Genomic DNA, 12,343 nt, shown 5'->3' with positions numbered 1-12,343 from the left:
ACCAAGGACTTAAAATTGTTCACTAATAACCACTTGTTGTCAAATTGAAATTGGGTTGATCCCTATTCGATCCCATCAGAAATAAGACGTATAGGAAAAATGATCAGATATCGGTTGAGGGAGTACTGGTTGAGACTCGGCAGAGACAGAAAGAGCTCGGTGGGGATCAAGAATCTATTGATTATAGAGTGAGAAGACTTCTCTCTTTGGTTATTTCAAGTTTACTTTCCCCCTTTGAGAGGAATGTCTTCTAGCCCCAGAGTGTCAATATTAATTTTGAATTCTTGAGTCATAGAAATAGAAAAGTTTTCTCCCGATCATTCATTGCGGTGCATAAACATGTTGAAGTGACCACCCACTACCCCTTTTTCCCCCATATGGATTGATATTGGAGTAGCTCATTCCATAATTTTTTTCTTTTATGTAGTTGGTACATTCCACCAAGTCTGATTTCCAACAAATGAGGATACCACTAGCAATGTTGTCTGCCGGAAGATAGAGCCAATCAGAATCATGAAAAGCCCATACACTTTTGACGATATTCTTGTCAATGATGGCCATTTTGGTTTCTTGAAGGCAAATCAAATCCGATTTCCACTGGTTCATGCACCCCTTGATGATATTTATCTTCTTTGTGTCGTTTAGACCCCAAATATTACACGATATGATTTTGGTAATCATCAAATTTCCTTGGTCATTTCCCCACTGTTAGATGCAACTTTGTTTCTCCCTTCATAATTGATAGAAAATTGCAGTCTTTTTAATTCACGGGATCCATCATCGACCAATTTTTTCTTTCTCCTGCTGGCTGTCTCATCACCTTTCTTTTTTTCCATGGATTTTTTCTCTAAGATGGCAAATAATGTCATCGCTTGCTCTTCACAGTCTTCAAAAGTGACTCTCAAGAATTTACTAACTTTAAGAATGTTTCGTCTAACCCATGTCGAGTAAAATTGTTTTGAAAAAAAAAAGAATTGTTTTGTTGTGAATCAATTCAAAGTTGAAGAAAAAATCGAATATTCATTGATCAAACCATTCACTCCATAGTCTGATAGATCTTTTCAAGAACTGATTAATCGGACGAGAATTATCACAGTGAGTCACAGCGTCTGACGGCTCAATCAATTCCATGCATGGTTCAGTAGACAATATAGGAGGTAGATAGAACACTGGCTCAGGAATAAGAATCATTTCGAAACCAGACCGCGAAGAAGATAAGGAGAGTGGAGAACAATCACCTGAGAGCTCTTTTTTGCCACAAGCATCATCAAACTCATTGGGGAGATGAGAGGTCTTCTTTGGCAAATGATTATTGGTCGTGCAGCTCTTTTTCGAGTGATCTGTTCAGTTCCTTTTGGCCCTTTCAAAACTCCCAGGACGAAAGATGGTGATCGAGTTTTTACCCGTTAAGGAGGGGTTGATGCGGGTCAGGTACTTGGGTCTCCATACTCTTTTGAATTTTAGGACCTTGATGCCGGGCTTCCTGAAAGATTTTTTGGCATCCTTGCTGGGCCCAATATGCTCTATTCCTTTGCCCTTTTCTGCTCTTGAGAATCTGGGCTTTGGCCCGATAGTGTCCAGATTAATTTCCGGTTGAGGCAGTTTCTGAGCGTTCTGTGTTTGAGCCGAGGTTAGAGATTGGTTTTTTGTGCGTGTTAGAGATCCTCGATAAGCGAACCTTATTTGAATTTCAAACGAGTTATGACAGTAGAGTGGGTCGGGTACCTTCATCATTGCTTGGTTTGTTGCTTCAGGACCTGAAATCACTGCATCAATGAAGGTTTTTCTTTGTTTCAACTCAAGAGGGAGATCTGTATGGCAGTGTGGGCATTTAACTTGGGAGGGATCCTGTGAATGGTCGGCTGGTAGAGGAGGGGGGGTCCTGTACTGAGTGGTGACGCCAGAAATAGGAGGATACTGCAGTTTCTTGGATTGGTCCTTGAAAGGGTTTACAATAGGGACTACGGCAAGTTCAAAGACCGATTTCATGACGCGCCACCATCCTCCAGCTTCGATTCCTTCTGGGATAAATATTCTTCTATATTTCTTACCCATGTCTCGGACAGGACAAGGAAGCGACCTCTTTTATTCTACCGGAGCGCCAAACGAAGAGAGTGGTTTTTACCGTTGTGATTTTCGCCCCATGTTTGGGTCCCCTTATTCCAGTAGAAATTGCTCAGGATATCCACAAGCCAACGGACTTCCTATTTATTCAGAAAAATTGAGATCCTGAAACCATGCCCGTTTTTGCTGATTCTCAGCTTGTCCATTTTTTTAATTTTGATTTTTATCCTGTATTGGGCCTCTATTCTGCTGAGGTTGAAGAGCAAGTCTTCCTGCATCAACCGAAGTCACTGAATAAGCTGACTGTTGGGATTGAGTTACTGTTTCTCTTGCACCAATAACAAACTCTGACTTCTGAACTTGAGTTTCTGTATTTCGTGGATTTTCGGAAACACCAAGCTGTTGAGGAGCTGCTTTCCCCATAGTAACCGACGAATCCAGTTGATGAGACTGAATTACAGGATTTGCAGTTAAGTTTGATTTTGACTGGGACTGATTCTTGTATGGCTCGTTGTTTCTCTTAATTCCGTAATAAAAACAGCTGAAGTTGTAAAGCTAGATAGCATAAACGGGTCTCTATTTTGTTATGCATTTGCCTGTGTACTAATGGTTGTACGCCAAATTATTTCTACCATGATAAGCATAAGCAAATACCTTGTTGCCTTGAGAACTTTCCTCCTTTCCTTTTCCTGGATTCGCAGTTCTCTATCAGACCGGGCTAGGGAACCCCTCAAATGTTTTTCCATTAAAATCTTCTGCCTCTCTCCCTCATCTTCCCATCTCTACTTTCAGAACAAGAATAAGTAGCAGTAGTATAATAAATATGTGAAAAGGTCAAACTAGTGAGAATTTTTCTAAATGACTCAAACTTGTCTCAAAGTCTTCAATCGGTAAAGATTTCGACCTTTAAGTAGAAGAGAATGAAGTGGAGCTAGTGGTTTTTCCCCTTTGCTCCATAGGACTCCTATCTGAATAAGATACCACAAGTTTAGCAATGAAAGACAGGCAAAACAGTGATTCCTTTGAAATATGCACTATGCAACTCTCATTACTTTCAGTTGAAAGTACACGGTGCCATCATGTCCATGCAACCCGGAGGTTACTTCAGCAAATTGATCGGTCAAATTGATGAAACCACAAAACAATATGTAACAACTTCAATTCCAATAGAATAAAGTAGCACAACTTAACTGAGAAAATTAGCATGAAACAAAATTCAGTGAAGACCATGGTAAATAACCTTGAGTTTTCAACATGTCCATAAAATTGTTCAGGTTAATGCTAAGACACTATCTGCAACGTTGATTTTGTTCCAAGCCTATTTGATCTCCATTCATTTGTTTAGATCTTCTTTTTTAGATGCCTAGGTCTTATATAAAGGTCAGGCAATATTTTTCTTTTTGATTAAATTCATTCATATCTTCAATTCCACCATGATCAGTTTGTATTTCTGCTTTAGTAAAGGATTATAAATACAATTAACATAAATCAGACATGAAGTTGACTTAAAAATTAGAATTTAGTCATTTTCATTTAAATTTTCTATCTTATTTATATTGTCTTCTCATTCTTTTATATAAAATTAAAAATTTGCAACTAAATTCAACCTAACTTCTTAAAAAATAAAGAGCACAAGACAAAGTGTTCAGAGCAAAATGCCTATGCTATTCCAATTCAAAGCGTCTTCACTCTATTCTTTTCTCTCTATTCCTTTACTAATATTTATCCAAATATAGTGTAAATGAGTTGTTAAAAATTCATTAGTGTGTGACAATTGCAGGGTAGATGGCGAATGATGAACCTGTTAATGTGAATGAGTTCCAAGAATTGGCAAGGTAGGCCCTCCCCAAAATGTACTATGACTCCTTCACTGGGGGAGCTGAGGACCAACATACTTTGTAACAGAATGTGGAAGCTTTTTGCAGAATCACGTATTTTTTACCTGAAAAACTTTTCAATGACTAGCATATATAGAGCCAGCTATGGTACTTTACTGATTAGGATTTATGTGGGTTGTCAGGCTTCGTCCTGGGATTCTTGTGGATGTAAGCAAAATAGATATGCCTACTATTATACTGGGTTACAGTATCTCAGCACCAATTATGATTGCTCCACCTGCTATGCATAACTTAGCGCACCATGAATGTCTCAAAATACTCCTATTATTTTTGTTGAGAGTCTTCTTTAAAGCATCCATTTTATACCTGTTTGTGTTATTCTACCAGGAGAGGTTACTACAGCCAGAGCAGCAGCTGCATCGAACACAATAATGGTATCAAAGTTGAAGTTTAATAGTTATATAGTGCTTTAGGATCCTTAAATGATTTACTTCCATTGCAGATTTTATCCTACATGTCATCCCTTACTGTGGAGGAGGTTGCTTCCAGCTGCAATGCTGTTCGCTCCTTTCTAACTATATGCATTAATCTCCCTTGGACTCTTTTATTTTTACTCTGAACTTTATTTATCTTTTTTCCTTTCTGTAGTGTGTATCTTGATCCCGTTACTTAGAAGCTTCAACTTTAATTAACAAGCTCCGATTAATAGGTATACAAGAGATGAGAGATATCAGCTCATCTTGTGCAGAGAGCTGAAAGAATGGGATACAAGGCCATTGTGGTAACTGTAGATACTCCTAGACTTGGTAGAAGGGAAGCAGACATTAAGAACAAGTAAAATATCATCTTTTCCTTATTTGTTTGATGTTCAATGTCTTTTGTATTTTGGTGTAGGTCACTCTTGAATGTGGTACTGCTCAAATTTTAAAGTCCTAGCATCACAAGAAATGCCAATTCTATTTTTTCTCTCATGTGGACCCTCTTATAGGATGTAATTTGAATCCTGCTATGATTATGTCTGCAGGATGATTGCACCTCAATCGAAGAATTTTGAAGGTCTTATATCAACTGAAGTTATATCTGTGAGTGAAATAGTTAATTTCATACAATTGCCTGAATTTGAATGATGACAGTCTGAAACCATTACCTTACTGGATGAGAAATCTGTATTCATACTTGACTGTCAGAGGACTCGCAGAACCTTCTTAGTTATATATGTGCGTGTATGTGTGTTTGTGTGAGCTTCTTTTATCATCTCTCTGAGCATAGCTGCCCCAAATTTAAGGATTTTCTTTTTCTGCTATTTCAAGTAATATTAAGAAATTGATTTTCTGCAGGATAGAGGTTCAAATTTAGAAGCTTTTGCCAACAATACACTTGATGCTTCTTTTACCTGGAAGGTACAAAGCAGTTAACCTATTTGAATGGCTTGTAATATGCTTTTGGAATAAATATTGAAAAATGATGATCTGTTACGATCTAGAAATCTTTAAGGAAGCCAGTCAATAACCCACAGCCGCCATCCCTAAAGACCCGGTCAAGCTATCTGTTTTCTTTATATGTTCTTTTTATTTGTGTCTGTTTCTCTTATTTGAGTTTGTCATGTAGCCGTTGTGCTTCCGGAATGCAAGGAAAAAGTTGCTGTAATTCGTCTATTTAAACTTCCAGATTCATGAATAAAAGCAAGTCTGAATTTGCAATTAAATTGTGGTAATTCTAAGCCCTAATTAGAAACAACTATCTTCAATCCTCTTTGGTTCTGACTGGGATCTAACATGATCAGGCTAACATTTCAATTGCTTGTGAAACTATTACATAAGACGTTTAATTTGAAAGCTACTCATGAAATATCACATGGTTGGTTGATAATTATTTATTACTTCAGCTATAATCATTAATAGAGCAATTATATCTGTAGTCATTTTTGCTGTAACTGTTGCCTCACTTGCTGCCAGAGAAACATGGTTGTTCATGTTCCTTTTAATTTACATAGTGTGTATCATATTTGCAGGACATAGGATGGTTAGGATCTATTACAAAATTGCCAATCCTTATCAAAGGGGTACTTACTCATGAAGATGGTAAGATCAGTGCTCCATCTTCGAAGGTTTGAATTTCTTTTGTTCATGTTATTCATAGTATTAAGTAGAAAACAATTGTACTTTCTAAGTTCAAAGTTTGACTACAATTCTTTTCTAAGTGAGGTTCAGTAAAACTACCTGCAACTAATGTAATAATATGCTTGCAATTACAAAATTATGCTTTCTAGCTTTCTATTCCATTTTCTCTTTTATTTATTCACACCCACTAATCAGATTCTTGTTATTATATTTGTGATATCCATGGACATGAGTTTATTTGATTATAAAATATTTTAGTTACAACCTTGTTTTACAAGAACTCAGCTCATCCTTATGGTGATATTTTAGTTGTATAAAGGGACAATTTTCTTGTTGGATGCTCTTCTGGTTGTTTACAAAATACAATAGCTTCAAACTTTGAATTACCTCTTTTACTCTTGCTTCTTTCTCACTGCCCACTTCTTCCCGTGGTCGATTTTCTTGCTTAAAGATTCATGTAAATCCATTGTCAGCAACAAATGCAGTAGAAAGTGGTGTTGATGGGATTGTGGTCTCCAACCATGCAGCTCGTCAGCTGGATTATTCTCCTGCTACTATTACTGTTCTAGAAGAGGTGACAGCTTTTTTTTATCGTTCTCACCATGTTTCTTTGTCTTAGATGCAGATATCATGCTTTGAATTTCTGAAGGTGTTAAATCCTTCATAAGAAGGGCTTGAACCCTGATTGTCTATTGCTTTATGTTTAAAGCGTCTACAGATTGCTTTTAGTCACTTGCATTTGCATGCAGATGACTTTAAGTTAATCTAGTAAAAATTTAGATGTGGTAGTACAATCTTTTGGGTAGCAGGTATTAACTTCATAGCTGTTAGCGTGCTTTGTGAGGGAAAACCGAATTGTTTGTTTCTTGGACAAATTGGAGCAGTTCAAACTGCAATCTTCCAAATCATATTGTCTATCCTGTAATTATGAAATATAATATAAAGGAAGGAAACCTTTTAGTGATGCCATGTGCGGATGACGTATGGAATATTTCATTGCAATCAATACTATTATAAAAATCAAATAATAATAATAATAAGTGTCAATAATTTTTTCCTAGTATTTTTAGAGTATTATGTATAGTATTTTAGTATATATAGGATGTGCTACTATTTCCTTAGCAAACTTTTAGGTTTTCTGTTTTCAGCTATCGGTAATTTAACTCTATCATTGAATTTGGTTCATATTCCAACTTCATATAAAAGGAACGAGAATACAATATAAATAGATTAGAAACTTGAAACAAACAATAGTCTAATCAGTTATATATGTAATTCAAGATAGGTATTTTTTGTAATTCTTTTCTTGATAGGTAAGAATACAAAATCCTTGGTTGTGAAATTGAAGATATAACTAACTTTCAAATATCAAATAACTAAGAATTACGAATTGGTTTTCCACATCAGCAATCTACAGGGCTACTAGTGATACTTGGAAATGAGGTATATACTTGAAATTTCAGATTTAGTTTTTATGATAAGACTAAATCTGTTGTCTGTCATTTTATTCGAGAAAAGCTCCTACATAATGTAACTCAAACTATAGCAGTGAAATCTGTGGATGAAGTAAAATGTTCTCTGAATCTTCTAAGCCTATGCTGAGTTATTTATTTATATCAAGCTTGACACATATATCATGATTAAGTTATATATACATATATGGAGAGAGAGAGAGAGAGAGAGTAGTGTTAGCGAAATAAGATGATACTTAAAGTATAGTCTTTTCCTATTTTATAAGTTTTCCCTGTTTTTAGCTTCCTTCTTGCACAACAGATTATAAAAATAGTATTTCTTTTCAGCAAATATAAAACTAAATCTTTAGCTTGTGTGCTATTAGCCATGTGTGGTGGAAATTTTATGTTTGCCTGTGATGATTTCTTTATGAGAACAAAAATTGTTAGCTAGTGATGATTAAAAGTGTGAACGTATTTGAGTTTGCAGGTGGTTCAATCTGTTAGAGGAAAAGTCCCTGTTCTGTTTGATGGGGGGAGTAAGGCGTGGAATGGATTGGATGTCTTCAAGGCATTAGCACTTGGTGCACAGGCTGTCCTTGTAAGGTCTTGATACCAACTATTCACTTTCTAGAAGGTTCACAATTTTGTTGTTTATTTCAGGGTGTGAAATTTCTACAATCCCAAAGAGCTCCTTCCCTATTTTGGTGCTTGTTGATGTTTTACAATGCTATGATATGGCAATTGCTGCATGTCCTTACAGGTTGGAAGGCCTGTAATCTACGGACTAGCAGCTAAGGGAGAATACGGGGTAAGAAGAGTTATCGAAATGCTGAAAGCTGAACTTGAGCTCACTACAGCGCTTTCTGGTTGTTGTAGCGTGAAGGAGATTACCAGAGCCCACATTAGAACAGAGAATGAGAGACTACACTCCATGCTTTAATAGTGATTAAGATTGGTTAGTAAAACATTCTGCATTTCGGTGGATCAATTCTTGATCATTGCATATGTTTATGGTAGATAATGTGGATGCATATTCAAGAGATTGGGGAAGTGGCATTTCTGCTGTGCTACTTGATGGATGATGAATTGCTTCACTTGCCTGTTTGGCTGTCAGCAATTTGTACATAATGTTGTACAAGTGGGATGTGGGAACTTTATTAGAACCCCTCAATTTAGGGACTAAGTTGATTGTAGTTGAAAAGATTTACTGGTCGGAGCTCTCAAATTTCATATCCTGACTGCATGGAGAGCCAAAAACAAAGAAGTAAACTTGAAAGAGCTGGGTTTCATTTATAGAGTCTTTGGTTTGTTCAGTATTATTAAAATTGAATAAAAATATTTAGATAAATGTATTAATATTATTATAAAATTGAGATTACTTATTTGTAGTTAGTAATAACCTATGAAAACTTATTGTTGTGTTCAATTCGATTGAATTATAAATTGAAAGTGAAATTGTAGTAAATTGTAAAAACTTTAGTGTCCGGATCAAATTTCAATTTCATAAAATAGCAATAAAAATTATAGTACAAAAGGTAAAATTCATGTTTAATTCAATTTATGTATTTTTGTTATTGATTTTTTTTTAACAAATTATGATAATAATATATAGCTATAGAATTAAAGTAGGGCTAAAGTTAATTTAATTAAAAATAAAATGAATAAGTTATAAATAATTTTACCTATCAAATAGATAAAATCTATATATTAAACCAAAAATAAAATGGTTTTAAACTAAAACAAGATGTAACATATATTTTTTTAAAGAACATAAAATAATGCATTTATGACAAATAATAAATTTAAATATCAATGGATTGATAACTTACATGTGAGTATTTATATTAATAAAATTATAAAATTTTATATATTTCAACCCTCTAAGGTTATAAATTTAGTAAAATTTTATCTAAAATGGGGGAATTTTGTTTTATTGATTTTAAATTTTATAATTGTAACGCCCAAACAATTGGGCAATTTTGTAATTTTCTTATTAAGTGTATTTATTTAGTTTAATTAGAAAAAAAAAAAAGGAGAGCGCCACGTTAGCAGCCACGTCAGTAGGCCCAGTCAGCAATCCTGGCCAACCAGGACCTGCCGCGTGGCAAGACCACGTCGACCCGGAGACGGGCCACGTTGGCGATCCGCGTACGCGCAATCGGACGGCCCAGATGCGTCCTCGTGCGCACGGACGGCCCAGATCAAGCGTGCGCACGGACGGCCCAGATGCAATCGCACGGACGACCCAGATTAAATCAAAATGGACGGCTGAGATCAAAAGGCAAAAGGGTATAAATAGAACCCCCACACCTGACCACAAAAACCCTATCCGCCTGCCCTCGCCGGAGAAGACGAACCAGACGCCGGAGAAGCCGGCCGCCGCCACTCGCCGCCGCACTAGGGAGATTTTCGACCGCCGATTGAGGTAAATTTCATACTCCCGACTCGTTTTTCCACGCTGAATTCCCCTGTGGCCAAATCGGAGCCAAAATCTCGGCCAAACGGCCGGAAAACACGGCCAAAACCCAGCGGCGCCGCCGCGCTCCTCCTCGATTTTTGCCTCCGATGAGGCCCTTCCCGGCCTCCGTTTGATGCAATTTTTATATCACCGTGATCACCATTTCTCTACAGGTTGATCGGAGCCGAATCACCAAAACACGAACCTCACCGGAGAGCCGCCGCACCCGAGAGCACCGCCGCCGGTAAGCTTCGATTTTTCGTAATTTTTTGGCCCCCCGAGGGCCCTAGGGTTGTTTTATCACAGGGACCGATGCAAGTGTGGCCGAAAACGGCCAACCCGAGGCGAATCGCCGCCGCAAGCGGCGACGCCGTCGCCGGAGCACGGCGGAGCCGCCGTGCCGGAATTACGATATTGGCCAAAAGGGGCCCTAGGCCTAATTTGGGATTTTTTGGAACACGTGCAGGTACCAGTAGTGCGTTTCAGTTCCCCGGGAAAAAATTCAGGGAAAATTAGGAACAGCCTGTAGGCGCACTGTGAAGCCGTGTTCGGACCCCGAAACGAGTAAGGACCCCTCACCCTATTTCCTATCACGGTATTAAAGTTCAATAATGATAAAACGGTAATTCTTGAATCAACGAATGTGTGAAATTGCTTAAGGTCGCTAATGGAGCCCGAGTCTAGTGTGTTTATCGGTTAACTGTTATTTGATATATTTTACAGTTTTAAATGCAGTATGAGGTATAATGTTTTCATTTCATTGTTTCGTGTGCATATTTTACTGTTTTATTGATTATGGATTGAATGACTGAGAAACCGATGTTGTATGTTGTCTTGTTTGGTATAAATTACTGTTTTACTTGTTTGCGTGTGAATTGATAATGCTGACTGAGGAAAAGGGGAATGAAAGGTTATGTAAATTGATAATTGTATAATGTGATCAGCCTGACTAGATATCCTGGGAGATGGTGGACGGACCGGGTCTGTAGGGAACCCTACCGGGATTGTGGTCTCTCATACCGGACGGGGTATGGAGACCCTATGTGTTTTGGCGCCCATACCGGACGGGGTATGGGGACGACCCGTTTCACCCTCATACCGAACAGGGTATTGAGGTTTATAGTTTTGGCGCCCATACCGGACGGGGTATGGGGACGGCCCTGGAATCTGATTACAAGTATTAAGGGTTCACGGGTAGCGGGACCCTTATGAATCCCCATGGATACTAGTAGGCTGGTAAAAGAGGAAAAATATGTTGTGTAATGATTGAATTACAAAAGGCGTGATAAGTATTATGTTATACAGTTTATATGATTTCATGATGATGATAATGTTATTGCTTTCGTATATTGTTTTATGAATTTCACCGAGGTAAGTGGATGGTAAAGGTTTTATTATTGATAAAAGGATTTGTGGTAAATTATGCTTCATTGATCTTTTTGTGTTTTCTACCTACCTTTACCTCCGTGACGGTGAGATATCGTGATGTCTTTACTGGGTTAGTGTACCTCATTCCTTATTTAATCATTTCATATCAGGAATACATTGTTCCCAAGCCCGTTCCGCAAGAAAACGACGAAGAAAACGCCTAAAGACTCCATAGTCATATTCATAGCTTTTACTTTCGAGTTTCTCTTTTAGTTAGTTTGATCTTTTATATTTTGAGCACGTTTTTTGTTTTAGTGTAAGGGATGTTAATCGAAATTTTGACTTCGCTTCCGCATTTGACATTTTTAATACACATATTTTATTTTAAATTTTCAGGGCCGTTACAATAATATTAATTTAATTATAAAATATATAAAATTTCAGATAAAAATACATTTATATTCAGCCTAACTATCACGTGAATTACAGGTATAATAGTTGTAAAATTATTATGCCAATGTGATGTAACAATCCTTAAAGGTAAAATAATTTACTTTCATCATGAGTCAAAATTATTACTTTTTTCGAATAAATAAAAAATAATCCTAATTTAACTAATCAATATATACATAAACTTTATTCTTGTAATAATTAATATACAGAAACCAAACGTACTGGGAACTTCTTAATTCAATCCCTCACTGATGTACCGCGGTGAAATAAGTTTATATCCAACTAAGGTTTACGGCAAATGTAGTAACCGCAGCTGCCGGCTCTCTACAATAAAATAAGTCCTTCAACTTCAACTCTATGAAATGAATAATTATTAGATAAATTTGTTGGTATACATATTTCTTTCTAAAAAGTTGAAAAGTTCAAATTTTAAGCTTTGCCATTGTTTGTATTATGATGAGTCTATATCTTACTTTATTAATGAAATATATATACTTCACCTTAGTTAAAAAAAACACTCCAACAATTAAATTGATCGCGATCGGCAATATTTCTTCGCACCTCCTTTTTCCTATCCAATTGCATGCT

At 36.8% G+C, this 12,343-nt stretch overlaps 1 protein-coding gene across 6 annotated transcripts; it reads left to right on the top strand.

The window, feature by feature from the left end:
- Nucleotides 1-484: 484 nt before the first annotated feature.
- On the top strand, nucleotides 485-8,845 carry LOC110818379 (peroxisomal (S)-2-hydroxyacid oxidase GLO3-like). Of its 6 annotated transcripts, none has more exons than XM_088218321.1 (10): nucleotides 485-2,533; nucleotides 3,845-3,899; nucleotides 4,290-4,461; nucleotides 4,612-4,736; nucleotides 4,927-4,984; nucleotides 5,240-5,302; nucleotides 5,914-5,983; nucleotides 6,496-6,596; nucleotides 7,964-8,079; nucleotides 8,237-8,394. In XM_088218321.1, the coding sequence occupies exons 4-10, from the start codon at nucleotides 4,663-4,665 to the stop codon at nucleotides 8,250-8,252; spliced, it is 498 nt and encodes a 165-aa protein (XP_088074447.1). In that variant the 5' UTR covers nucleotides 485-2,533; nucleotides 3,845-3,899; nucleotides 4,290-4,461; nucleotides 4,612-4,662; the 3' UTR covers nucleotides 8,253-8,394. The 6 variants fall into 6 exon arrangements, with proteins under 6 accessions (XP_088074447.1, XP_088074444.1, XP_088074442.1 ...); XM_088218318.1 differs by having other exon boundaries at nucleotides 486-2,533; nucleotides 4,290-4,440; nucleotides 7,964-8,074; nucleotides 8,237-8,845; XM_088218316.1 differs by having other exon boundaries at nucleotides 487-2,533; nucleotides 7,964-8,074; nucleotides 8,237-8,845.
- Nucleotides 8,846-12,343: the final 3,498 nt, after the last annotated feature.

The sequence above is a fragment of the Carica papaya genome, chromosome 4 (genome assembly GCF_054855325.1).
Source record: "Carica papaya isolate Zhongbai chromosome 4, ASM5485532v1, whole genome shotgun sequence".
In the NCBI taxonomy this organism is placed as follows: Eukaryota; Viridiplantae; Streptophyta; class Magnoliopsida; order Brassicales; family Caricaceae; genus Carica; species Carica papaya.
This window is presented reverse-complemented; position numbering and strand designations above follow the sequence as displayed.

Coding starts and splice junctions, on each gene's coding strand:
- LOC110818379 (XM_088218318.1), top strand. CDS start 4,663: ATGGGATACAAGGCCATTGTGGTAACTGTAGATACTCCTAGACTTGGT. Junction 5,984..6,495: donor GGTACTTACTCATGAAGATG/GTAAGATCAGTG, acceptor ATCCATTGTCAG/CAACAAATGCAGTAGAAAGT. Junction 8,075..8,236: donor TTGGTGCACAGGCTGTCCTT/GTAAGGTCTTGA, acceptor ATGTCCTTACAG/GTTGGAAGGCCTGTAATCTA.